The sequence below is a fragment of the Oryctolagus cuniculus genome, chromosome 14, assembly GCF_051225735.1.
Source record: "Oryctolagus cuniculus isolate XC-2025 breed Fujian yellow rabbit chromosome 14, ASM5122573v1, whole genome shotgun sequence".
Lineage (NCBI taxonomy): Eukaryota > Metazoa > Chordata > Mammalia > Lagomorpha > Leporidae > Oryctolagus > Oryctolagus cuniculus.
The window spans coordinates 62,781,753-62,809,349 of record NC_142880.1 but is presented as its reverse complement, the minus strand read 5'-3'; the positions used below and the strand labels follow the sequence as shown (position 1 = coordinate 62,809,349).

General features: G+C 42.5%; 1 protein-coding gene across 8 annotated transcripts in view; it reads left to right on the top strand.

The window, feature by feature from the left end:
• The window catches only part of CPLANE1 (ciliogenesis and planar polarity effector complex subunit 1), a 134,060-nt gene that overhangs the window by 38,351 nt on the left and 68,112 nt on the right, over positions 1-27,597 (top strand). For 7 of the 8 annotated variants that reach the window (XM_051853812.3, XM_089312744.1, XM_089312740.1 and 4 more), the window contains 12 exons: positions 874-1,038; positions 4,129-4,267; positions 9,209-9,318; positions 9,472-9,630; positions 11,623-11,731; positions 14,225-14,525; positions 16,250-17,189; positions 17,936-18,078; positions 19,046-19,209; positions 21,025-21,107; positions 24,281-24,360; positions 26,981-27,058. In XM_051853812.3, the coding sequence (XP_051709772.3) occupies positions 874-1,038; positions 4,129-4,267; positions 9,209-9,318; positions 9,472-9,630; positions 11,623-11,731; positions 14,225-14,525; positions 16,250-17,189; positions 17,936-18,078; positions 19,046-19,209; positions 21,025-21,107; positions 24,281-24,360; positions 26,981-27,058 (2,471 nt within the window). The remainder of the gene's footprint in view (positions 1-873; positions 1,039-4,128; positions 4,268-9,208; positions 9,319-9,471; positions 9,631-11,622; positions 11,732-14,224; positions 14,526-16,249; positions 17,190-17,935; positions 18,079-19,045; positions 19,210-21,024; positions 21,108-24,280; positions 24,361-26,980; positions 27,059-27,597) is intronic. The other variant, XM_089312746.1, reaches the window with a different exon arrangement.

Here is a 27,597-nt window from a genome sequence, read left to right as displayed (position 1 = left end):
AACACTCTAGATATGGGATGCCAGTGTAGCAGGCAGCCACTTAACCTGCTGTGCCACAATGCCAGCCGGTATACAGTATTTTTAATAATTTCACGGAATTAAATTTTCCAGTTGGATTATGTTGGTACTCAGAAAGTTTTGGATTCTGGAACATTTCAGATTGGAAATATTCTACCTGTGCCTTTCAAGGCATTTTTGTGAAGCTTCAGTGAGAAATGCTGTTAAAGCTTCTAGTTCAGGAACTGGGATACATGGTAAGCATTCAGTAAATGTTATGAATGTTAATTATAGTGATGTAGCACAATAAAGAAGTTTCTCACTAATATTTAAAGGCTGGGCATTTTTTTTTTTTAGGATAAGAATGAAATAACAAATGTCAGAATTAGAAGTTGTGTTTTTCCATCTTTTACTTACTTCATTGTCTCCCTTTTTTGAAAGACTTATTTTGATTTTGCTTTGATCAGAAATCTTATTTTTTTTTCTGCTGGATTATTTAACTAATATAATTGTCTTGTAAATAGCAATACTGTATTCCTCTCCAGAACTTTGCCTTGGCTGAGGAAGGGAACACATTTTGCTTGAGAGAAGCTCTGTAACGTTTTACCAGTGGAGTCAAGAGTACTGGGCTTACCTGTTATAGAGTAAGACTTGGGACTAAGGTTAGCTTGGGACTGTACATTGTTTGAAGGGAGAGAGAACTTTAGAAATAGCTATGGTTGGGATCTCATAGCCTGTGCCTCAAAATTGCCTTTATAAATCTCCAGGAGCATTCTAGTTTGAGAAGCCCTAAATATCAATAACCTATCTGTATTTTCACTTTAACATTTTACATTTTCTTATTACCAGCCACTAAACTTGTTTTATTTTCCTCAGGAAGATGGTGATGATCTTCTTCTAAAAGCTGAAAAAGATAATCGCCAAAAGGTGTCTGGCATCCTGCAGCGTGTTCTCCTACTTTTCCGAGCCGCTCACTGTTCTGTTCCTGTGGCGCAGTGGTATATCTTGCAGTTGAGGTGGGCACGAAAAGTCATGCAGAAGGTACAGAAATGTCTTGGTCATTTATGTACCACGTTGGACAAGTAACGTGTACTAATTCGAGGGGTCTTCAAAATGTTCATGGAAAGCACATGTTATGAAAAATCTGTGCCTGGATTTTAAAATTGTTTTTTATCAAAAGAAACTTAAAATTCCATTTTCCACTAACTTACTGAAGTACTCTCTTTTTTTTTTTTTTTTTCACTATTTATTCATTTGAGAGGCAGAGTTACAAACAGAGAGAAGGAGAGACAGAGAGGTCTTCCATCCACTGAATCACTTCCCAAATGGCTGCAATGGCCAGAGCTGGGCCTATACAAAGCCGGGAACCAAGGACTTCCTGGTTTCCCACATGGGTGCAGGGACCCAAGCACTTGGGGCCATCCTCCACTGCTTTCCCAGGCCATTAACAGAGAGCTGGATCGGAAGTAGATCAGTTGAGACTTGAACTGGTACCCATATGGGATGCTGGTGCCACAGGTGGAGGCTTATCTTGCCCTGCCACAGCACTGGCTGCAAACTACCTTCATATTTATACTATAATATTTTTAATAGCGACATTGTTCTAAGGACGCTTGCCCTATGGATCTGTGGATTTCAGGCTTATATACAGTAAGTATCCTAGGCAGAGCTAGTTCTTTGTGCTCAAGGTGAGGGCACTGAACTTGTTCTCTGGGTCAGTCCCATCCTGTCTGGCAATAGACAGTGGCGTCTAATGGGAATATTAATTACTCCTTCTTCCCTCACCCCACAATTAGTTGCAGTTTAAGAGACAGACAGAGAGAGACTCCGAGAGAGATCTTCCATCCACTGGTTCACTCTCCAGATGGCTGCAACAGCTGGAGCTGTGCCAATCCAAAGCCAGGAACTTCTTCTGGGTCTCCCACAAGGGTGCAGGGGTGCAAGGGTGCACATCCTCCTCTTCTTTTTTAATTGATTTATTTAAAACAGTGACAGTGAGGGACAGAGACAGCCAGAGATTTTCCCATCTCATCATTCACTCCTCAAATGTCTGCAACAACCAGGATTAGGCCAAATGAAAACCAGAACCCAGAATTCCATCTGGGTTTCCCACATGGGTGACAGGGACCCACCTTTTTTTATTTTATTTAAAGATTTATTTATTTGAAAGGCAGAGTTACAGAAAAGCAGAGATAGAGAGAGAGAGGTCTTCCATCCTTTGGTTCACTCCCCAGATGGCTGCAACGACTCAAGCAGTGCCAATCTGAAGCCACGAGCCTCTTCAGGTCTGGGAAAGCAGTAGAAGATGGCCGAAGTCCTTGGGCCCCTGCACCCTTGTGGGAGACCCAGAAGAAGTTCCTGGCTTTGGATTGGCGCAGCTCTAGCTGTTGCAGCCATCTGGAGAGTGAACCAGTGGATGGAAGATCTCTCTCGGAGTCTCTGTCTGTCTGTCTCTCTCTGCCTCTTTGTAACTCTACCTTCAAATAAATAAATAAATAAATAAAACGTTAAAAAAAAAAAAGCCCAAGGCCCAGGCCACACCTGCAGCCCCAGTTCCGGCTCAGGCTCCTCCCAAAGGTGCCCAGCCCCCCGCAAAGGCTCCCTAGTAACAGCCTTTGCCTGCCAATGCAAGGGCAGAAGGACTGGTGTGACCCCTGGGCTGCTGTCTGCGTGGGGCTAGTGTCCTCCTGTGCTGTTTGTACAAATAAACCCGAGACAGGGTCTCAAAAAAAAAAAAAAAAAAAAGACTCAGGTTGTTGGCATAAATCAGTTCCATGTGGCTGTAGGCCTGGGGTTCCCATTTCTTTGCTGGCTGTACCTTTCCACCTCTTGGTGGCATCCTGGTTGTAAGTCCCATTAATGTATTTGATAGGAAGTCTGTCATTAATGTACTTCCAAGGAGATTTGATTAGATCAAGTCTTAAGTAGAGGGTGAGAATAGATTACAAACCTGCTGCTCATCCTTCCTAGTTTAGTCTCTCAGATTGCTCTTCTTGTATATGTAATGGCCCTCCACACTTTTTTTTTAAATTGATTTGTTAGAGAAACTGAGTAATTTATCCTGTGTCGTACTCTAGTTCGGTCATTTTCTCAGTTAAAGTTGTTTAACCTGTTCTTTCCTTTTTGTTTTCTTTAACCTGTTGATCAGTCTATATTCACTGCGATAGATTTGATAAGGTTCAGATTTTCTTCAAAATGAATCCTTCACAGGTGTGGTATACTTCCCTGTTGTAGCATTTCAGGTGGTACATGGGCTTGCTTATTTCATTTTTATTGTCAGTAAGGTTAATCAGTGAGTTTGGGTTTGCCACATCTTCTGTCAAGTTCCCCATCAACCCTTAGTTTTTACTTAATTTATTATTTTATTGATGATCCTTTCCTGGAGTAATTATTTTTTCAGATGTTGCCAAATGGTTCTAATTCTGTCATTACTTTTTTAAAAATTTATATATATAGACATAAGTTTTTTTTTGACAGAGTGGATAGTGAGAGAGAGAGACAGAGAGAAAGGTCTTCCTTTTGCCGTTGGTTCACCCTCCAATGGCCGCCACGGTTGGCGCACTGCGGCCGGTGCACCGCACTGATCCGAAGGCAGGAGCCAGGTGCTTCTTCCTGATCTCCCACATGGGTACAGGGGCCCAAGTGCTTGGGCCATCCTCCACTGCCCTCCCGGGCCACAGCAGAGAGCTAGACTGGAAGAGGAGCAACCAGGACTAGAACCCGGCGCCCATATGGGATGTCGGTGCCTCAGGTGGAGGCTTAATCAAGTGAGCCATGGCGCCGGCCCCTAGATACTTAATTTTTAAGATTGTCTTTCTTACGCCTGTGGGAAAAGCCAGAGACAAATAGTGTTGGATTCATTTGTACAGCAAAAATGATTAACAAGATTGTAAATGATTTGTTTAAACCTTTTTTTCTCTTTTGAGATATAATTTAATACATTTCTTTAATTAGATTTGTGTATTAAGTTTTCAAGAGTACAACTAACTTCTGTGTATTTTTCTAGTGCTCAGAGGAATTGAGCTGTTTTCTATTCTGTATGGTTCTTCTTACCTGCCTTGTTCTTTATACTTTCCCTAAAACAATGTTTCATGTTACTGACAGTTAACATATTTTATTATTTACTTCCAGATTCGAATGAAAGGGTCCCTACCTTCATTGAGTCCTTTCCCTCAGTCCTTGCTTAATTACTGTAAAGGAGGAATAGCGTTCTTTAGACCAGGAGCAACTGGAGACCACAAGCTTGATGACGTTTCCACCAAAGCAATAGGTTTGTCCAAAATGATCATCTGGCTTAGAGATTAGGCCTTAATATAAATAATGATACATTTTTCATTTGACACAGGCTCAAAACTATTGACTTTGATGTAAAGTGTGTTCTATGATCTTTTTTCCTGTGTTTACTAGTAAATACTGTACTTTAACAACTATGGATGTACAAAGGAACTTCAAAAAACCTTGAAATAAAATAAAAGTTTAGGGGCTGACGCCGTGGCTCACTTGGTTAATCCTCTGCCTGCAGTGCCGGCATCTCATATAGGCACCGGTTCTAGTCCTGGTTGCTCCTCTTCCAGTCCAGCTCTCTGCTGTGGCCTGAGAAGGCAGTGGAGGATGGCCCAAGTGCTTGGGCCCTGCACCTCCATGGGGGACCAGGAAGAAGCACGTGGCTCCTGGTTTCTGATCCGCATAGCTCCATCCACAGTGGCCATTTGGGGAGTGAACCAATGGAAAAGGAAGACCTTTCTCTCTGTCTCTCTCTCACTGTTTAACTCTGTCAAATAAATATAAAAAAAATAAGTTTAGTTTGCAAAAAGTTTTTAAAAATGCATGCATAATTTTTCAGTAATATACCTTATCCGTGAAGGTTTCTCTTAGGCATTTTTTCAAAAATTTTGTACCAAAATATTTATGTTTTGTATAAGTTCATTTTCCATGAACTTTTTGAAATACTCTCATACATTTATTATGTGTGTGCTATTATATGTGTTTCTATTTTTATAGAAAACAAATTATAACACCTGTGATATTGTCATTTTTTCGTTAGTTAAATTTGGGATGCTTCTTTTTTTTTTAAGTTTGTTTGTTGCTGGAGCCCAGTATTGTCACATAGTGGTTAAAGCTCCTGCCTGTAATGCTGGCATCCCATGTGGGTGCTGGTTCATATCCTAGCTGCTCCACTTCTGAACCAGTTCCTTGCCAGTAGCCCAGGAAAGCAGCAGAAGATGGCTCAAGTACTTGGACCCTAGCCTCCCATGTGGGAGACCTGGATGAAGCTCCTGGCTCCTGGCTTTGGTCTGGCCCAGCCCTGGCCACGCAGCCATCTCATGAGTGAACCAGTGAATAGATCTCTCTTTGTCTCTGTCCCTGTCTCTCTCTTTTTACCCTTTCACATAAATACATTTTTAAAGAAAAACATCAATTGGGACATTGTGTATCTAGCTGAAGGGAAAAAACTGAAAAACAGTGTGATTAAAAAAACCACGAAATTTATTTATTTATTTATTTGAATGGCAGAGTGACAGAGAGGGAGAGACAGAGAAAGATATCTCCCATTTGCTGGCTCACTCCCCAAATGGTCACATCAGCCAGGACTGGGCCATGCTGAAGCCAGGGTGGCAGGGGCCCAAGTACTTGGACCTTCTTGCACTACCTTTCCAGGTACAGTAGCTGGAAAACTGTATTGGAAGCAGAGTATCTGGTACTCAAAACCAGCACTTCAGTATAGGATGTCAGTGTTGCAAATGGTGGCCTAACTTGCTGTATCTCAACTCTGGCTCCTATTTCCTATCTGCTAAAACGGCATGCCAAATATTATGATTCCTTAAGATTAGTGGGTAAAAAAGATGATTTATATGCCTTCAATTTACTTATTAAAATAATTTTATTCTGAAAAATATGTGGTAGAAGGCCGGTGCCGCGGCTCACCTGGCTAATCTTCCACCTGCGGCGCAGGCACCCCGGGTTCTAGTCCCGGTTGGAGCGCCGGATTCTGTCCTGGTTTCTCCTCTTCCAGTCCAGCTCTCTGCTGTGGCCCGGGAGGGCAGTGGAGGATGGCCCAAGTGCTTGGGCCCCTGTGCCCACATGAAAGACCAGGAGGAAGCACCTGGCTCTTGGCTTTGGATCGGCACAGCGCACCGGCCGTAGCAGCTATTAGGGGGGTGAACCAATGGCAAAGGAAGACCTTTCTCTGTCTCTCTCTCTCTCACTGTCTAACTCTGCCTGTCCAAAAAAAAAAAAAAAAAAAAAAAAAAGTGGTAGAGAACTGTCATCTGCTAATTTACTTTCCAAATTTCTACAGTGTTTGGAATTGGGTCAGGGCCAAAGCCAGAAGCCAGGAATTCATTCATTTCTTTCTTTCTTTTTATAAGATTTATTTATGTATTTGAGAGGCAGAGATATGGAGAGAAGGAGAGAGAGAGAATCTTTCATCCTCAAATGGCCACAACAGCAGGGGCTGGGCAACGCTGAAGCCGGGAGCCAGGAGCTTCTTCCAGATCTCCCACGTGGTTGCAGAGGCCCAAGTACTGTGGCCAACCTTTTTATATTTTTATTTTTTTAAAGATTTATTTTATTTACTTGGAAGACAGAGTCATAGAGAGAGGTAGAGACAGAGAGTTCTTCCATCTGCTGGTTCACTGTCCAGATGGCTGCAATGAATGGAGCTTTGCCAATCCAAAGCCAGGAGCCAGGAGCTTCTTCCGGGTCTCCCATGTGGGTGCAGGGGCCCAAGGACTTGGGCCATCACCTACTGCTTTCCCAAGCCATTAGCAGAGAGCTGGATCAGAAGAGGAGCAGCCGAGACTAGAACCAGAGCCCATATGGGATGCCAGCGCTTCAGGCCAGGACTTTAACCCGCTGAGCCACAGTGCTGGCCCCGGGACCATCTTAAGTGGAGCAGCTGGGACTCAAACCAGTGCTTATACGGGATGCTGGTGCTGCAGGCGGCGACTGTGGCGACTGCTCTGTGCCACAGTGCCGGCTGTGGGAGCCAGGAATTCAATCCACGTCTCCCATGTGGGTGACAGGAACCCAGAACCCAATACTGGAGCCATCACACTGCCTCCCAGAGCCTGAATTGGAAGGAAACCTAAGAGCTGGAGTTGGGTATTCAAGTTAGGTACTCCACTCTGGGAAGTAGATATCTTTTGTTTATTTGAAAGGCAGTCCCAGAGAGAGGGAGATAGAGAGAGAACTTCCATCTGCTGGTTCACTCCCAGAGCTAAGCTGGTCCAAAGCCAGAATCTAGGAACTTTTTCCAGGTCTCCCATGTGGGTGCAGGGGCCCAGGATTTGGGCCATCCTACTCTCCTGCTTTCTTAGGTGCGTTAGTGGAGAAACCAGGACTTGAACTGGCATCCATTTGGGATGCCAGGTCTACAGACAGTGGCTTTACCTTCTATGCCACAGCACCAGCCCAGAGATGTGGGTATCTTTTTGAAAGGCAGAATTAGAGAGACAAAAGCAGAGGGAGAGAGGTCTTCCATCTGGTGGTTCACTCCCCAGATAGCTGCAACGGCTGGAACTGACCGATCAACAGCCAGGAGCCAGGAGCTTCCTCTGGGTTTCCCACATGGTGCAGAAGCCAAAGACTCGGGCCCTCCTCTACTGCTTTCCCAGGCCATAGCAGAGAGCCATAGCCGAGAGCTGACTCAGAAGTGGAGCAGTCAGGATTCGAACCAGTGTCCATATAGGATGCGGGCATTGCAGCCAGTGGCCTTTCCCACTATGCCACAGTGCCGGCCCTAGATGTGGGCATCTTTTTTTTTTTTTTTTTTTTTTTGACAGGCAGAGTGGACAGTGAGAGAGAGAGACAGAGAGAAAGGTCTTCCTTTGCCGTTGGTTCACCCTCCAATGGCCGCCGCGGCCGGCGCGCTGCAGCCGGCGCACGGCGCTGATCCGATGGCAGGAGCCAGGAGCCAGGTGCTTTTCCTGGTCTCCCATGGGGTGCAGGGCCCAAGCACCTGGGCCATCCTCCACTGCACTCCCTGGCCACAGCAGAGAGCTGGCCTGGAAGAGGGGCAACCAGGACAGAATCTGGCGCCCTGACCGGGACTAGAACCTGGTGTGCCGGCGCCGCTAGGCAGAGGATTAGCCTAGTGAGCCGCGGCGCCGGCCTAAGATGTGGGCATCTTAATCAACATCTTGACCACTAATCCAAATGCCCATTCTGTATGCCTTTATTTTGACTATTTATATTGAAAATTTACTATTTGTATTTCCTCTTGTAAATCATTTTCTGTTCATGGCCTAAAAGTAGATGTCATTCTACTCTTTTACATCCAGTCAGAAGTTGATGGTGGGGAGGTGGGTTGTAGTATAAAAATGCCTTTAGGTGATTCTGGTAATCTCCTTGGGAGCTTATAGGATTTGTAGAAGACCTGAATTCTGCTCAGTTTCCATAATTTCAAACCATACTTTCTGGCTCTGTAATAGTTATTTTAAAAATAAGTTAAATAGCTTCTGTAGAAACTGAAAAATCCTGACCATTTATATTAACCACACAACAGTAGAGAAGATGTGCTTTAATTGTTCATACTTAGTTATAGTAAGGAAAACTAAGATTAACAGAGTAGTGGACGCTTGCTTTGCTGGCTGAAGTGTGAGCCCTGGCATTGTGCATAGTTAAATCTTGTTGCTTTGTACAATAGAATATTGGTAGTAAGAACCTTTACTATGTCTATGCTACCACCATGAAAAGATATCCACCATACATTATGTAGAAAATTAATTGCAAAACAGCATACCTATTATGGTTTTATATTTTTGTGTTCTTATATTGCTTTTAATTTACAAATTATTATTTGAAATAGTATTAAAAATTCAATTTGATAAATGCATGTCAATAAGTGATTTTCCTAATAAATTAACTATAGAACTGTATGTATTGGCTTTGAAAAGTATCTCCAAAGTTATAAGGCAAATAAATGATAATAAATGCAATCATTTATTTATTTTATAAGTATGTTTTCAACATTGATATGCATGTAATATTGATATGCATGAAATTGATAAGCATGAAATATTCTAGGGTAATATGCATAAACATTGTGAAAGGTCTCTGACTTTTTATAAGGTGTTAAAATGAGAATATGTTTCTTTCATAATCAGAATGGAGACATTTATTTTAAAAAACTAAAAACCAGCAGGGGTGGAGTTGTTGTGTCGATACCACACTCATACGATGTTCTTTCCTACTTGTTTTCTTGCTTTAGGTTGCTTCAGAGAACTTTGTGCTTTGTGTTGGATGCTGCACGTCCGTGATAAGTTATCCTTTAGTTGTAGACAGTTTCAGAAAGCAAGAGAAAATGTGAAAGGAGGAAAGGTACTTACCTGCTCAAGAATAAGAAAAATGAACAAATATTACTTTGCAAATTATTACTTAATAGAAGATTTGTTTGTAACAAAGCTTTCTTTTCAAGTCATTCTGATTTATTCATCTAAACTGAAAAGGAAATGTATTTTTTCTATCTTTTAGGACCTTGAAGTGGAGTTTGATTCTTGTATGATTGAGCACTGTCTCAATGCAGTGGACTGGGCTTATAGAATGCTGCCATTCTCTCGTTTTTTTAATATTGAGGAACTTATTCAGGATATAATTTTGAGCCTTCTTGGAGAATTGCCACCAATCAGAAAGGTAATATGATTGTAGATGAAAATAAAGTAAGTCAGAATCAGATTTTGAAAGATTTTTATTTTAATTTTTTAAGATTTATTTGAAAGGTAGAATGACAAAAAGAGACAGAAGGAGAAATAGAGAAATCTTCCATCTACTAGTTTACTCCCCAAATGGCCACAACAGCTGAGACTGGGACAGGCCAAAGCCAGGTGCCAGGAATTCCATTTGGATCTTCCACATGGGTGGCAGGGACCAAGTACTTGGGCCATCATCTGCTGCTTTCCCAGGCACATTAGCAGTGAACTGGATTGGAAGCAGAGCAGCTGGGATTGGAACAGACACTCTGAGTTAGTATGCTGGTATTGCAAGAGGAGGCTTAACCCAGTGTGTCACAACCCTGGCTCCTGATTTTTCCTTTTGTTTTAATTAAGAATGATGATGACTTTCCATATACATCTGGCTTATTTCGCTTAGTTTAATCTCTAGGGTCAAAAGACATACTATTTAAATTGCACACGTGAGATTGTAAAAGTCAGACTCATGGGAGCAGATAGTAGAATGGTACTGTCCAGAGGCTAGTGGGACAGGGATATGGGAAGATGTTGGTCAGAGGATTCAGTTGCAACATTCAGTTATAAGATGAATAAATTCTGGGAATCTAATTTTTAACATGGTGACTGAAGTTAGTAATACTGTATTGCGTACTTGAAATTTGGTAAGGAAAGAGGTTTTATTTGTCCTTGTCAAATATACATACCAGGGTATTTCAGAAGGTTTGTGGTAATGGAATTTATTTATTTACTCATTTTAAGATTTATTTATTTATTTGAAAATCAGAGTTACACAGAGAGAGGAGAGGCAGAGAGAGAGAGAAAGAGAGAGAGAGAGAGGTCTTCCCATCCACTGATGCACTCCCTAATTGGCTGCAATGGCTGGAGCTGCGCCGATCTGAAGCCAGGAGCCAGGAGCTTCTTCCAAGTCTCCCATGTGGGCACAGAGGTCCAAGGACTTGGACCATCTTCTACTGTTTTCCCAGGCCACAGCAGAGAGCTGGGTCAGAAGTGGAGCAGCTGGGTCTCAAACCAGCGCCTATATGGGACACTGGCACTTCAGGCCAGGGCGTTAACCCACTGTGCCACAGCTCCAATCCCTGGTAATGGAATTGAAAAACAAGTTTATTTTGGTACAGAAATTTTCAAGTTGTGTTCCTAAGGAATCTTCAAAATATCATAGAAAATGCAAGTTATGAAAAAAATATGTGCAGATGTACAGTTTTTTGGTACCAGAATAAACTCATCTTTTAATTCCATTTTCCATCAACTTTTGGGAGTATCCACACATATAAAATGGTAACTTTGTGTGGTGATGTATTTGTCAGTTTGACATTGGTAACCACATAATGTACAAAGGTACTTCAGAATGTTCTTAGGGCGTTTGGTCCTAGCTGTAAAGATGCGCACATCCTCCATCAGAGTACTTGGATTTGAGTCTCAGCTTCACTCTCGATTCTAGCTAGCCTCCTACTAATATGCATCCTGGGAGCAACAGGTGATGACTTGGGTCCCTGCCACCCTCCAGAGAACTCAGTTGAGTTTCTGACTCTGGGTGTTTGGGGAGTGAGCCAGCAGGTGGGAGTTCTGTGTCTGTCTCAAAAAAATAAATAAATTTTGAAAAGTGAAATTGAAAGGTGAGCTTATTTTGGTACAGAATTGTTGAAATCATGTATAGTTTTTTTTTACAATATGCCTTTTCCATGAACTTTTTGATCTTTGTGTGTGTATGAAGCTATCATGCCTTAATGTATGTAATTCTTATTTTTCAATTAAATATGCAAGTTTACAGTTAAATGCTAAACTCCAGTCGGCAGATTCATGCTCAAGGAGAGCTTTGATCTGACATTCAAAGAATAGTAATGAATACACATTTATGTTTTGAATTAAAATAAAATGTTTGAGGAATGGAAACCAAATATATGTTGCTCATAAAACTTAAAAAATTATTTTTCTGAAGGTAGCTGAAATATTTGTGAAAGCCTTTCCCAATCCTGAGGACATAAGGGTTCCCTTAAGAGAAAAATACCATTCTCTTCAACAGAGACTCAGGCACTACGTTGTAAAAGGTATTTATTATTTGCAATTTCTCAGGTAGCTAAAGTGCTGAAGGTTCTCCTTTTGTTTTGAAAGCATTTACTTCCATTCCTTACATTCCAGTGCATTTTTGCCTTTCCAGACAGATAGGTGTATGAGAAGGTGAAAGCACTTGGCCATTGAGAAGGACTGATACTGTTGTTTTGGAACCAGACAGGGCTGAGTTCATGTCATGACTCTGTTGGTTGGTAACTGTGTGACCCTAGGCAAGTTACTCACTCTCTCTGGGTCTCATTTCCTTGTTTGTAAAATGGGCATAACATTACCTGCTTCATAATGTTTATTGAGAGGATTACATGAGGTATATAAAATGAACATATAGTGAGTGCTTTTTATATTCCATGTATTTATTGAAAACATGGATTCTTCCTCTCCCTTTATGGTTCTTTATGCTTTTAGTTTTATCCTATGCAACCAAGATAACTGGTTTTATGGAACTTTTTTGTGTGTAGGTGGTAAACTAGATATAACATAACATAAAATTTGCTCTTCTAATTTTTTTTATTTAATGAATGCATTTTTACATAGATACAACTGTAGGAATACAGTGGTTCTTTCCCCCAACCCCCCCACCCTGCTCCCATCCCACCTCCCATTTCCTTCTTCATTATGGATCATTTTTAGTGTGACTTTATCTACAGAGAACCAACTCTGTGCTAATCATAGATTTTTTTTTTTTAAGATTTTATTTATTTATTTGAGAGGTAGAGCTACAGACAGTGAGAGGGAGAGACAGAGAAAGGTCTTCCATCCGCTGGTTCACTCCCCAAATGGCCGCAACGGCAGGAGCTGTGCTGATCCGAAGCCAGGAGCTTCCTCTGGGTCTCCCATGTGGGTGCAGGGGCCCAAGGACTTGGGCCATCTTCCACTGCTTTCCCAGGCTATAGCAGAGAGCTGGATTGGAAGTGGAGCAGCCGGGGCTAGAACCAGCGCCCATATAGGATGCTGGCACCACAGGCGGAGGATTAACGCACTGCGCCACAGTGCCAGCCCCGATCGATTTCAACAATTTGTCCCACACCCACACACAACACATAGAGTACAATTTGGGGAGAGAATTTGCAGTCAATTCTCATATTTCAATCCAATAGGGACAGAGGTCCTACCTGGGGATCAAGTGCGCAGTGATTACTGCTGTTCCTTTAACAATTAACACTCTTATTTATTTTGTCAGTGATCATCCGAGGCTCATGTCATGGGTTGCAAGGCTATGGAGGCCTTTTGTGACCATAGACTCTATCGGCATTTGGACAAGGCCATAAACAAAGAGGATGTTCTCCTCTCCCTTCAGAGAAGAGTGTCTCCTTCTTTGATGACCCTTCCTTTCCTCTGAGGTCTCACAGAGATCCTCCGTGTAGGGTTTTTTTTCCACAGCGTCTTGTCTTTCCATGCCTGAGATGCTCTTAGAAGCCTTTTAGCCTGACCAGGAAGCCTTATGGGTTGATTCTGAGGTCAGAGTGTTATTTACTACGAAAGTCATTCCAGAAGTCTGCTGTGTGGACTGCTTCCCATGTTGGTCCTTCCTTCCTTCCTTTTTTAATTCTATTATATTTACTGAGTACTTGATGTTATTTATATCATCCCTTTTAAACTTAGACCAGTCTATCTGTTGCCTTTAACATTTAATATGATCATTGTAACAGTGAAGATGGTGTTTATACTACCGATTCTTACGGGTTTGGAACCTCATGATTAGTTCTTAGGCTATACCCTGAGAGGTGAGTCTATATGCCTGTGTGCAGAACTAGACTGCTTTACAGTTTTAGACTACCTCTAACTATTTTTAAGTGTACATTTCAGTAGTATTAAGTACTTTCATCATGTGGAAATTTTCAAAGAATTCAAATGATTCTCTTTTTTTAAGAGTTAGAATCAAGTATTTAAGTCGTTATATTCTAATTGTACATTATTTCACTTATTGTAATTATGATTTATTTTAATACTTTTTCTATGCTTTAAAACATCTTTATCCTGTGTAAAATTTTTAAAACTAAAGGTAAAAAAATTTTTCTATAAATGGCCTTGAAAAACTTGGCTTGCTCTTAGTTCCTATTATTTGTAGTAAGAAGTATGTCCTTGTTTGTGTTGCTAAGATTATACTCTGCTCTGTTAAAATGGAAAATTGGAAAAAAAATACAGATTACTCATTCATTTTATACTTATTTTTCTGATTTTTGAAATAGCTACATGACTTTTTAATTTTTTTCCCCAGGGCACTTTTTTTTTTTTTTATAGAGTCTGAATTCTGTTTCTTTCATTCTTTAGTTTCTGCAGTTGTACTCTAGAATGCCACCCATAGTTTTCCAACAAATACCTTAGGAAGACCTGACCTACGGGAATGTGGATACAAGCCTTAGTCTCTGGTTAGGTTACATGTTCCCAGCAGGTACCAGAATTGATTCTGCTTATGCCTTGAGTTGAAGTGATCTGATGGACAGTAAGCCCTGTTGTTCTGTTCTTTCCAGGGCCCCAGACTGAGGAGATGATGTCTGTCATCATGCATTCTATCCATAAAGTGAGGGTGAAAGCCCTAAAACGAGTACAGAGAAATATAGGTCCTTTTGAGATGAATATATGGGAACCAGCTGAAGAAGAAAAACCAGAAGAGACTGTAGGCTTGGACAGGTTTTCCCTGGGGACCAGCCTCAGCAGAAGCACACTTACAGAACTGGGGAGTTCTGTGGCTCACAGTGATGCAGACACAGCAGAGACGTGCTCTGAAGCTTTGTCTATTGAAGGAAAAAATAGGGTGCATATTTCTCAGAGGTATGGTTGGGATCTGTGTCACAAGCATCTACTTCCTTGGGCAAATAAATGTTCCTAAAATTTTTTATGCCACTGATGAGTTGATTTCTAGTCAAAACAACCCTCACTGATTGTGCTATAACAATATGAGTGACAAGTGCTACTTGTCCTACTCTAAAGGTTATTAGAGTACCGGCACTGGCTGGGAGCGTCTTTCTTATGGTCTCTGTTATTGTGATTCAAGCGGATTTTTTTCTTTATAATTTCAGTATCTGCAATGCATTTTATCCTTCTTATGACTTAAAGACTAACCAAGGGCCGGTGCCGCAGCTCACTTGGCTAATCCTCCACCTGTAGTGCCAGCACCCTGGGTTCTAGTCCCAGTTGGGGTGTCGGATTCTGTCCCCGTTGCTCCTCTTCCTGTCCAGCTCTCTGCTGTGGCCCGGGAAGGCAGTGGAGGTTGGCCCAAGTGCTTGGGCCCTGCACCCGCATGGGAGACCAGGAGGAAGCACCTGGCTCCTATGCTTTGGATCGGTGCAGCACGCCAGCCGCGGCGGCCATATGGGGGTGAACCAATGGCAAAGGAAGACATTTCTCTCTGTCTCTGTCTCTCACTGTCCACTCTGCCTGTCAAAAAAAAATAACCAAGAATAGTCTTCCTTGAGTAAAATTATCACATCTACTACCAATATGTGCTTGAGTCATATCTAATAATGTTTTAAATGCCGTTTTGCTTTACAAAACAACTATGCTTAAATGTTAGCATGGGAAATACTCTGAAGATTGCTTATTGTGTGTTTTCAATAAGAAGAGATGTAATGACCCCTGCCCAAGTTCCTAACACCCCTTCTCTTATTGAGGGAACTAAGGATCAAGAAACAACTTTAAAGTAATTGTGACTGGGAGTTAAGGTGCCTGCCCAGCAGGTTTCATAATAGCTGAAAGTGATGAGAAGAAGTTCTTACCTTTGTGTGTTAAAACAAAAAGGGGAAGTTCTGCTTGTTATACTTGGTATGAGGGGACCTGAAAGGACAACCCTAAAAGGAAAACAAAAACCCTAAATTAAGATGTGTATTTGTGGTTTATGATTTTTATTTGTACATTTCTATTTGTATTCATAAATTCTGCTCTATTAGAGTACTAATTTTTCCTTCTAGGAAAAAAAATGTTCTCTTATGGTGAAATTTCTGTGATCACATTTTGTATTTATTTGAAAGGCAGTGAGACAGAAAGGGAGAAAGCTGCTTCTCAATCACTGGTTTGCTTCCTAAATCCCCACTACAGCCAGGGCAAGGCCCTGCAAAGCCAGGAGCCCAGAACTCAGTCTGGATCTCCCACATTGTTGTCAGGAACCCAAGTGCTTGAGGCATCACCGGGTGCCTCCGCCATGCACTAGAAGGAAGCTCACTCAGAACCAGAGCCAGGACTCTAACCCAGGCACTCAGATAGATAAGAGCTGTAGGCATCCCAAGCACAGCTTTACCCCAGTACTGAGCACTTGCCCCTGTCAAGAAATTCTAATCTCTTACTTACAGATACTGTGTTGTGTTTTCTGAGCTTTTAAAATGTTCCTCCCTTGAAAACACTTAGAGGTCATGTGGTCCAACCTCGTCATTTGAATGATATAGTCAAGGCACAGAAATGATCCATGACTTAATCAGTAGAGAGAAATTTAATGACAATTCTAAGATCAGTGATAGTAATTAAATAATCTTTAATTGTGTCTTTTAATTTTTTTGCTATAGAAATCCCCCCAGTCACAGGAAATTAACATTGACTGGTAAGCCTGGTGATAAAAAGAAAACAAATGATCAGAAAGAAAACCCTAAAAGGAAAGAAGATCATGAAAAGTTACCACAAAATGCGCTTCCTATAATAGGTGTTTGGGAATTTGAACGTGATGATGATGAATATATTAAATTCCTTGATCTCTTCTTGAGTTATGTTCTTGAAAGAGACCTACTTAGTTCCAGGAATCCTAGCATTCCATTTCTCACCAGCTTTTCTGGACAACTTAGAGAACACGAACTGAATTCTTTACTTTTTGATGTACATACAACTTTAAAACGACGTCAGGGCAAAACCAAGAGCCAAAGTGTGTTTAGAGCTGGATCTTGCTTTGTTGTTATTCCTGAGTGTCATGATTCTGAGAAATCGTCCTTGTTAAATGATGAAGGTGCCATTGGTCTAGAAAACCAGGCACTTTCAACTTCAGTACTGGTTAATCAAAGGATCAGGACTTTTTTAGAGAACTCTTTAAATGAAGTCAGTAAAAATGAAGGGAAGAATGGATTATTTGGTTTAAAACAAAAGCCAGTGTACAGAATGCAAGCTGATAATCGAGAGAAACCTCAGATCCAGAGATCATCACACCTATTTCAGACTCCTGAGTCTACCAAAACTAAAAGATACCTTTTCAGAGCAATTCACTGTGGTGATATTAACCCTCAAGAAGACCTTCCTCTGGCGGTAAACGACACATTTGGCCATATAGGAAGATTGCTGGAGTGGATGATAAGATGGTCTGACAGACGACTGCTCTGTGATTCTGGTACGACTGAGTCAGCCTGTGGGTACAGCCCAGTAATTCGTGTAAGGACCTCTTCAGCTGCCATTCTTACTTCATTATGGCTTTTGGAACAGCCTTATTTTGCTACATACAAGGCAAAAAAGGCCATTATTAAGGTAAGTACATCGATTACTTATGATATACAAGTGAGAATTTATAGTTTAGATTTTATTTTTTCATCTGCTAAAGAAGTATTGGAAAACTGATGATAGTGTTCTTTATAATTTATGTCTTAATTTTTTCAAGTGCTTCCTTTAATTCATAAAATAACTAGAATGAAAGTGCTTTATGTTGTGTTGCAGCTTTTTTTTTTTTTTTTTTGACAGGCAGAGTTAGTGAAAGAGAGAGACAGAAAGAAAGGTCTTCCTTTTTCCATTGGTTCACCCCCCAAATGGCCGCTACGGCCGGCGCTGCGCCAATCTGAAGCCAGGAGCTAGGTACTTCCTCCCGGTCTCCCATGTGGGTGTAGGGCCCAAGGACATGGGCCATCTTCCACTGCTTTTCCTGGCCATAGCAGAGAACTGGATGGGAAGAGAAGCAGCTGGGACATGAACTGGCACCCATGTGGGATGCCGATATTTCTATTGCCTTTGTTTTGTGGCCTGAGAACGGTGATGACGTATCTTACAAATTCGTAAGGCTGATTTCTGTGGAATGCTATTAGGGAGTCAGATTTTCTTTTTACAAATAAAGACTTGATAATTGCCTAGCAGTGAATATTGAGTTGAACAAATGTAGTAAATACTTGATAAAGGAATAAGAATCAGCAGAATTTCTGTAGAAAGTATGAATAATAAAATATGGTGAAAAATAAAGGGTTCGATAATGAATAATACTAAATACTATAAATGGTTTGTTTTAGGTGCTAGAGAATCATTCCACTGGGTCTCAGACTGGACCTGGTACTGGGAGGGAGCTTGAAACAGATGGTCGCTGTTCAGTTGCAGCAGCTCGAGGTGGGACTGAGCAGAGAAATGAGAAGCAGTCTTGTCAAAGTATCTTGAAGTAAGTTGCTGATATAACCTCCTTTTCAATAGAAGATACCTGGTCTGGTGGTGTTTGGGCTTAAAGTGCAGAGTATTGAACCCTTGAAAGTTAAAGGAATAAGCATTAGCTAGAAGTAAGAAATGGCTTTCTGAGGTGCATCACCTGTTCATTATAAATATGTTTCTTCCCTATTGGTCAACCATGTATCATCTAAGAGAAGAGCTGAGTCTTCCCGAGAGATCCCTTTATTATACTAATTTATTTCCCATTTTTACAAGTAAAATAATACTAGAAGTAATATGTCTTTGAACACCATGGCGAAAGCCCTAGGGCATGAAGATTCTTTTGTGAAATGGTAATTTTAAGTAAATTACACATACAAATACTTTGAGTAAATAAAAATTAAGATTTTCAGGCATCCATTAAACAACATTTTAAGCTTCTGCCATGTACCAGAAATGTTTTTTTTTTAAAAAAAAACTTTATGAAAACAAGGTTGCTTCTTTTTTTTTTTAATTTTTTTTTTTTTTTAATTTTTTGACAGGCAGAGTGGACAGTGAGAGAGAGAGACAGAGAGAAAGGTCTTCCTTTGTCGTTGGTTCACCCTCCAATGGCCGCCGCGGCTGGCACGCTGTGGCCGGCGCACCGCGGCTGGCGCACCGCGCTGATCCGATGGCAGGAGCCAGGAGCCAGGTGCTTTTCCTGGTCTCCCATGGGGTGCAGGGCCCAAGCACCTGGGCCATCCTCCACTGCACTCCCTGGCCACAGCAGAGAGCTGGCCTGGAAGAGGGGCAACCGGGACAGAATCCGGCGCCCCAACCGGGACTAGAACCTGGTGTGCCAGCGCCGCTAGGCGGAGGATTAGCCTAGTGAGCCGCGGCGCCGGCCCAAAGTTGCTTCTTTTTTTAAAAAAGATGAATCTAATGAAAACAAGCTCTTTCTCCTAGAGTGAGTTGTAATTTTCATTGCTGCATTTTCATTGTAGAAATGCAACTGAAGCAGAAACCCCTGCAATAAAAGAAACAAGTGATGAGTTTATTCCTATGACTTCTAACACTGAAGAAGAACATGTATATATCAGTGAGGATGTATTAGGAGTGGAAACATTTACACAAGAGGAAATGGATGTTCACTTATCAGACTGTGAAGGTCAGTTCACTTTATTAATTTGAAATTGATACATAGGGGCCGGCGCTGTGGTATAGTGGGTAAAGCCGCCGCCTGTGGTGGCATCCCATATGGGCACCGGTTCGAGACCCAGCTGCTCCATTTCCTTGGGCACCTACACCCGTTGGGAAACTCGGAAGAAGCTCCTGGCTCCTGGCTTTGGATCGGCACAGCTCCAGCCAGCTGTTGTGGCCAATTGGGGAGTAAACCAACGGATGGAGGACCTCTCTATTTCTCTGCCTCTCCTTCTCTCTGTGTATAACTCTGACTTTCAAATAAATAAATAAATCTTTTAAAAAAAAGAAATTAATACATGATATTGTCTGAGATAATCTTATTTACTTTTTTTTTTTTTTTTTAAAGATTTATTTATTTACTTGAAAGTCAGAGTTACAGAGAGAGGGGGGGTCGGGTCTTCGATCTGCTGGTTCACTCCCCAATTGGCCACAACGGCTGGCTGGAGCTGTGCCAATCCAAAGCCAGGATCCAGGAGCTTCTTTCGGGTCTCCTACATGGGTGCAGGGGCCCAAGGACTTGGACCGTCTTCTACTACTTTCCCAGGCCATAGCAGAGAGCTGGATCGGAAGTGGAACAGCTGGGTCTCGAACCAGTGCCCATATGGGATGCCAGTGCTTCAGGCCAGGGTGTTAACCCACTGCCCCTTATTTAGTCTTAAAGCCGATGTAGTTCGTTTGTATTAGCCTAAAACAAAAAATTAGAGAATGGAGCATTTATGAAATATATAAATATTGAATATATTAACTTGTAACTTTTTAAAAAAATTTTCATCTACTGGAAAGGCAGAGCAACAGAATGAGAGCAAGCTTCCATCTGCTGGTTCACTCCCCAAATGCCCACAATAGTTAGGGCTGGGGCCAGGGCTGAATCTGAGAACTCCATTTGAGTTTCCATTGTGGGTAGTAGGGATCCAAGTCCTTGGGTCATCATCCACTGCTTTTCCAGGTGCATTAACAAAGAATTGGATCAGTAGCAGAGTAGCTGGGACTTAAAATAGGCACTCCAGTGTGGCTTGTGGGTCTCTAAACTGACAGCATAACCTACTGTGCCTCAGTGCCCACCCTGCATTACGGAATAAAATCAGGAAAATCTAAAGTATTTTTATATTTGTGACTTTTTTTTACAATTATTAGTCATCTTTTCCTGCTTATATCATCTTTTCCTGCTTATATGAACATTACAGGTCTCTTAATTTCTGTGAACCTACTCTAAACTCTTCTCCTTGCTTGTCTTCCTTAAGATAGCAGCTTTGTGTCAGGGGTGGGCATGTGGCCTACCAGTTAAGATGATGGTGAAGGGCCCAGTGCTTGGGTCAGCAGTTAGGATACTACTTGAGATACTCATATTCTGTATTGAATGCCTGTGCTTTACTCCTGACTCAGCTTTCGAGTCTAGTTTCCTGCTAATATGTGCCCTGGAAGGCAGCAGGTTATGACTCAAGTGTTTAGTTGCCTGCCAAATCCATGAGAGATCCAGATCCGACTCCTGGCTTTGGCCTAGCCCAGCCCTGTATGTTGTGGGCACTTGGGGAGTGAACCTGCAAAGAAGGGATATGTGTGTGTGTGTGTGTGTGTGTGTGTGTGTGTGTGTGTGTGTTTTATCTTCTCTTTTCTTCTCTCTGTCTGTTCTGTCTCTAATGCTCTGTGTTTCTAGTAGATGAAAATAGATAAACATTAAAAAACTTTTTTGGTGAGTGCTGTATTTGTCATTACTCTATTTCTATAAAAGTCAATAGATGATTTTTCAAATGATCGATTTTCTCTTTCTGTTTCTCTCTAGAAGATGCCAAAGAACCTGAAGGAAGTCTCAGAAGTCCCAACATTGCCATTTGCATGCCAAATTTGCCACAGAAGTTAGAAGAAGTAAGGCAATAAATAGTAAATGAAATTCTTCAGCCTTGAGGCTGGTGTTTGACTGGTGGTGGAGACGTTTGGGATGCCTGTCCCCTATCTCAGTGTCTGGGTTTAAGTCCATAGCTCCAGCTCTTGTTTCCAGCTTCCTGTTATTGCGAATCTGGAGGCAGCAGTGATGGCTCAAATTGTTGGGTCCCTGCTACTCAAGTGGGAGATCCAGGTTGAGTTCCCAGCTGTGGCTTAGGGCTCGCTCCAGGTCCGGCTATTTTAGACATTTGGGAAGTGAAACAGCAGATGGAAGTGGTCTCTGTGTCTGCCTCTCAAAAAATAAGTAATTTAACTTTTGGTCTAATATTTAAGTAATACCAAATGTTTTATTCACTGTTAGAACATACATCAAAGCAAAACTACCTGTTATCTCTTAAACATAGACTGTGGATTCTAGAATTGTGCAGTTTTTTTTTTAAAGATATATTTATTTATTTGAAAGAGTTAGAGAGAGAGAGGTCTTCCATCTGCTGATTCACTCTCCAGTTGGCTGCGATGGCCAGAGCTGTGCCAATCCGAAGCCAGGAGCCAGGGTCTCCCACGCAGGTACAGATGCCCAAGGACTTGGGCCATCCTCCACCACTTTCCCAGGCCACAGCGGAGAGCTGGATCGGAAGAGGAGCAACTGAGACTAGAATCAGTGCTCATATGAGATGCTGGCGCTTCAGGCCAGGACATTAACCCACTGCGCCACAGTGCCGGCCCCAGCATTTTATTTTACTGATATTCTGTTAGTAATTTGCCCTGTAATTTCCGGCAATGAAGTTCTCATTTCACAAACTGCTCTAGCAAATTAACTGAATTAAGAAGAGTGAAAGTGTCCTTTATTTAAAAAGTATAAAAAGTGATATATGTGTATATATATATATTTATATATATGTATGAATCAAGTAAAATATATATTTATATGTACTTTAAAAATACTTTTATTTCATTTTATTAGAGAACAACAGAGATCCTTTGTCTACTGTTTTTCTTGCCAGATACCCTCGAGAGCTGAGGCTGGGCCAGATTGAAACTAGGAGCTTGGAATTTGATCCAGGTCTCCCATGTCGGTGGTAGTGATATGAGTACTTGAGCCATTATCTGCTGCCTTCCAGAGAATTAGCAGGAAGCTGGATCAGAAACACAGGAGCTGGGGCCGGCGCTGTGGCATAGTGGGTTAGGCTGCTGCCTACAGTGCTGGAATCCCATATGGGTGCCGGTTCGAGTCCCAGCTGCTCTACTTCCAATCCAGCTCTCTGCTATGGCCTGGGAAAGCAGTAGAAGATGACCCAAGTGCTTGGGCCCCTGCCTCTGTGTGGGAGACCCGGAGGAAGCTCCTGGCTCCTGGCTTTGGGTTGGCACAGCTTCTGCCGTTGCAGCCAGTTGGGGAGTAAACCAGCGGATGGAAGATCTCTCTCTGCCTCTCCTTCTCTCTCTTTGTAACTCTGACTTTCAAATAAATACATTTTTTTTTTTTTTTAAAGAAACGTGCCTCACTTGGTTAATCTTCCACCTGCAGCACCGGCATCCCATATGGGCACCAGGTTCTAGTCCCGGTGGCTCCTCTTCCAGTCCAGCTCTCTGCTGTGGCCCGGGAGGGCAGTGGAGAATGGCCTACGTGCTTGAGCCCTGCACGTGCATGGGAGACCAGGAAGAAGCACCTGGCTCCTGGCTTCAGATTGGCACAGCGCTGGCCGTAGCGGCCATTTAGGGGGGTGAACCAATGGAAGGAAGTCTTTTCTCTCTGTCTCTCTCTCACTGTCTATAACTCTACCTGTCTAATAAAATAATAATAATAAAAAAAAGAAACACAGGAGCTGAAACTTGAAGCAAGCACTCCAGTATGGCATGTGGGTATCCCAAGTGGCATCTTAACCACCATGCCAAACATCCACCATCATGCATTTTTTTCTTTTAAATTGGATTTTTTTTTAGGATCTATTTATTTATTTGATAGATAGACTTAGAGAAGCGGGGGGGGGGGGAGAGCAAGCGAGCGAGCTTCCATCTGCTGGTTCACTCCTCAGATGGCTGATGCTGGGCCAGGCCAAAACCAGGAGCCAAGCTCCACGTCTGGCTCTCCCACGTGGGTGGCAGGGCCCAAGGACTTGGGCCATCTTCCACTGCTTTCCCAGGCTCATCAGCAGGCAGCTGGATTGTCGCTCCCCCTCTTCATGGAGGAACGACACAGGACCCTGCGCTGTTCTTTTGTCTGCTCGGCCCTCCCCGGGTTTGCTGCTGGTTCTTCCCGGGTTGGCTACCGTCCCTTCCACCTCCGTGGAAGGGCGGTTCCCCCTGCCACTTTCCCCACTTCCGCGGGGGAGCGGCACACCGCTGGCCGGCTCTCTCGGGGGCTGCACAGGTGTTCCTTCAGATAGATGTTCCCGTTAGATGTTCCTGGTGCATGCCGTCTCTCTCCTCCTTTATAGTCCTCCTCCGCCAATCCCAACTCGGCTGCCCACACGCCGAGTACGCTGCTCTCCTCCAATCAGGAGCAGGTCCTGCTGTTTATTGGTTGAACTGGAGGCAGCTGTGTAGAAGCTGCTTCTCCCTTCTCAGCGCCATATTGTGGGAGAGCAGATGCATAGAATAAGTCTTAATTCCAGTAACTTAGTCTAGTCCGAGTTGCTCCCCACACTGGATCAGAAGTGGAGCAGCTGAGAATTGAAGTGGTGCCCTTATGGAATGCTGGCACTGCAGGCAGGTGCCATAGCACCAGCCCTGTATTATTTTTTGAAAGCTATATTTCTCTAAAATTTCCAGATGGGGCATAGACATTTCCAATTATTATAACCATTCTTTTCAAAAGGATTATTTTTCCTGATCTTACAGTTGTCTTCAAAGGATAGTTAATCATGTAGTGATGAGTGTGTGTCATTTGCAGTTTGTAGGTCTCCTCATGTCATCTTGTCTTTGTACGTTAGAATGTGCAGTGGTGACTCAGGGAGATAGGCCAAAGACAGCCACGTGGTGTATACATCTGGCCGGAGCAGGACTTGGGGGTACTCTGTAGTGTGTGGTTTTCTTACTTGCATTGAGACTATTGTAACTTACTTTGGGCAGGTGGCTTCTGTGAAACTCAAAATATCCAAGACAGTAATGTCTCTTTGCTTCACTCCTTTTGTTTTGGGTACCATTAATTTTAACAGCATTTCACAAAAGTGGCCCAGTTTCCAAGGGAAGAACCATTGGACACAAATAAGGAGAACAAACCAGCTGAACAAGAAAGGTAAGGGGAAAGCATGTGGGCGGGGTTGTAAGCTCATTTACCTCTTAATTTACTTTATAGTGGTATTATGTTTTTAGGGAAATTTATAGCTGTGGTCAGTGATTTTGGTGAATGTTATGCTTTTCCATGTTGGTAGAATGAAATAGACAGTAATACCCAGAATGCTTTTTGTTCTCCCATCATTGTCAGCTTTTTGAAAATAAACGACAATTGCAAATAGGACAAGTTTATTCCGCTGCTAATTACAGAACCACCTTTATACACTGATTCCATTTTTATTTTTGTTCATTTATGTCAGAAAGATTTTATTTATTCATTTGAAAAGCGGGATGATAAAGAGGGAGAGACAGAAAGATTTAAATGCCTGCAACAGCCAGATCTGGGTCAGGTTGAAGCCAGGAGCCAGAAACTCCATCCAGGTCTCCCACATAGGTGGCAGAGACTCACGTACTTGGGCCATCATCTGCTGCCTCCCAGGCACATCAGAAGGAAGGTGGATTGGAAACAGGATAGCTGGGACTCAAACTGACAATCAGATATGGGATTTGGGTATTATAGGCAGGGGTTAATGTGCTGCACCATAGTGCCTGTCCATTTATTTATTTATTTATTAGGTTTTATTTATTTATTTGAAAGGCAGAGTGACAGAAAAGGAGGTTTTATGCAAGTTTACTCCCCAGGTGCCTGCCAACAGCCAATCCGGGGCCAGATTGAATCCCGAAGGCAAGAATTCTGTCTGGGTCTCATGTGGGCGGCAGGGCCCAAGTACTTGAGCCATCATTTGCTGTTTCCCAAGTGTGTTAGCAGAGAGCTGGGTTAGAACTGGAGTAGCCAGAACTTGAACCAGTGCTCTGATATGTTATGCTGATGTCTCAAGCAGTGCCTTAATTCAGTATACCACAACACCCACTCTGGTTTCAGTTCTACTGAATCAGAGCCATTAGGAATCACATTACACATCCATCCTCTTTCACTGTTGTGCTCTGATTGCTGCATGTTGACCATGAGGGCTGTGATAGACTTAGCCTTTGCTGCCTCATTTACTGGCTTCAAAGAAAGGAAAGGCAGTTTCCTTGTGTTGCAGTGTGGATGCAGTTTCTTAATTTTTAGAATTTTAGAAGTTAAGAATTACCTTGGATAAGAGAGGCAACATAATTTTCTATTGTTCTCAGTATACAGTTTTGTTCAGTTTGAATGTGGATAGTTAACAGGAGACATTTTATGTCATTTGCCTTTATGAGTAAAAGATATTTCTGTTCTTAAAAGCTAGTATTGGGGGGCTGGTGCTGTGGTGCAGTGGGTTAACTCCCTGGCTTGAAGTGCCGGCATCCCATATGGGCGCCGGTTCTAGTCCCGGCTGCTTCTCTTCTGATCCAGCTCTCTGCGATGGCCTGGGAAAGCAGTAGAAGATGGCCTAAGCCCTTGGGCCCCTGCACCCATGTGGGAGACCTGGAAGAAGCTTCTGGCTCCTGTCTTCGGATCAGCTTAGCTCTGGCCCTTGTGGCCAATTGGAGAGTGAACCATTGGATGGAAGAGTCTCTCTATCTGCCTCTCCTCTCTGTGTATCTCTGACTTTCAAATAAATAAATCTTTAAAAAACAAAAACAAACACACACAAAAAGCTAGTCTTGGGGCCAGTGTTGTGGTATAGTGGCTAAAACCACTGCCTATAATGCCGGCATTCCACATGGGCATGGGATCATGTCCCGTCTGCTCCACTTCAATCCAGTTCCCTGATAATGGTCTGGATAAAACAGCAGAAGATGACCCAGGTGTTTGAGTTCTTGCCAACCACTTGGGAGACCTGGATGAAGCTCCTGGCTCCTGGCTTCAGTCTGGCTTCCCCTGGCTATTTAATTTTAACTTTCAAATTTAAAAAAAAAAAAAAAAAAGCTAGTCTTTACAGTTTCAGGGTTTTGTTTTGTTTTGTTTTGTTTTGTTTTGTTTTTTTGAGAGGCAGAGTTAGAGGGGTTTTCCTTTTTTCCGTTGGTTTACCCCTTAAATGGATGCTAAGGCCGGTGCGCAGTGCTGATCCGAAGCCAGGAGCCAGGTGCTTCCTCCTGGTCTCCCATGCAGGTGCAAGGCCCAAGCATTTGGGCCATCCTCCACTGCCGCCTTGGGCCACAGCAAAGAGCTGGACTGGAAGAGGAGCAACCGGGACAGAATCTGGCGCCCTGACTGGGACTAGAACCCAGAGTGCTGGTTCTGTAGGCAGAGGGTTAACCTAGTGAGCCACGGTGCCGGCTACAGTTTCAGTTTTGACAGTGGTCTCTTCAGTATTCTGAGTAAATTGCCTGTCTTCCTCATAAGTGAGCCTGTGTCCCACTATCCTCTCATGTTCTCTTTGTTTAGTCTTTGTTTAGATTCTATTGTTTTCATTGCTAAACAGTCAGCAGTGTTTAAGTTGTGTGTTAAGTCATTCAGACCTATTCTTAGCTTTCATTTGGATCTGTTACTAATTGCTATGGAGACAAATGTAAACAGATTGTAATTATGAGGTAAGCATTACACAGGAATGGAGGATGTTTAGACTTCAGATGGCTCAGTATTAGATTACCTAAGCCTTAGATAATGCAAAGAATATCTTGCTTCCTGATCACTAATTAACTTTTATTTGCAGTATGATCGAAGTCCTCTCAAGCCCTGAACATGCCATTTCTCCAAGTTTCAGTGCAGATACAAATTCAGAAATGTCTAGGTAAGACATTTTGCCTTCTGTATCACTTTGAAATAATAATGTTTTATGAATAAGTAAGAGAATGAAATGATGTCTACTATATCATTTCAAAATAATTACTAAGTCTTATTACAGAAAACTAAGAATAAGTATAAGTACGTGGAACATTGAAAGAGTACCCCAGGTACACATCCTGATATCTCTGTGATAATGCTCTTTTTTTTTTTTTTTTCCAGATGAACAGCCTTACATTTAATCAATCAACATCACATCACATTTCTCTGACACTTGATTTTTTTTTTTTAAGATATATTTATTTATTTTCCATGCAGAGTCACAGAGCGGCAGAGGCAGAGGTCTTCCAAGTGCTGGTTTGCTCCCTGGATGGCCGTAATGAATGGAGCTGCACCAATCCGATGCCAGGAGCCAGGTGCTTCTTCCAGGTCTCCTACGCAGGTGCAGGGGCCCAAGGACTTGGGTCGTCTTCCATTGCTCTCCCAGGCCATAGCAGAGAGCTGGATCGGAAGTGGAGTAGCCGGGACTCGAACCAGTACCCATGT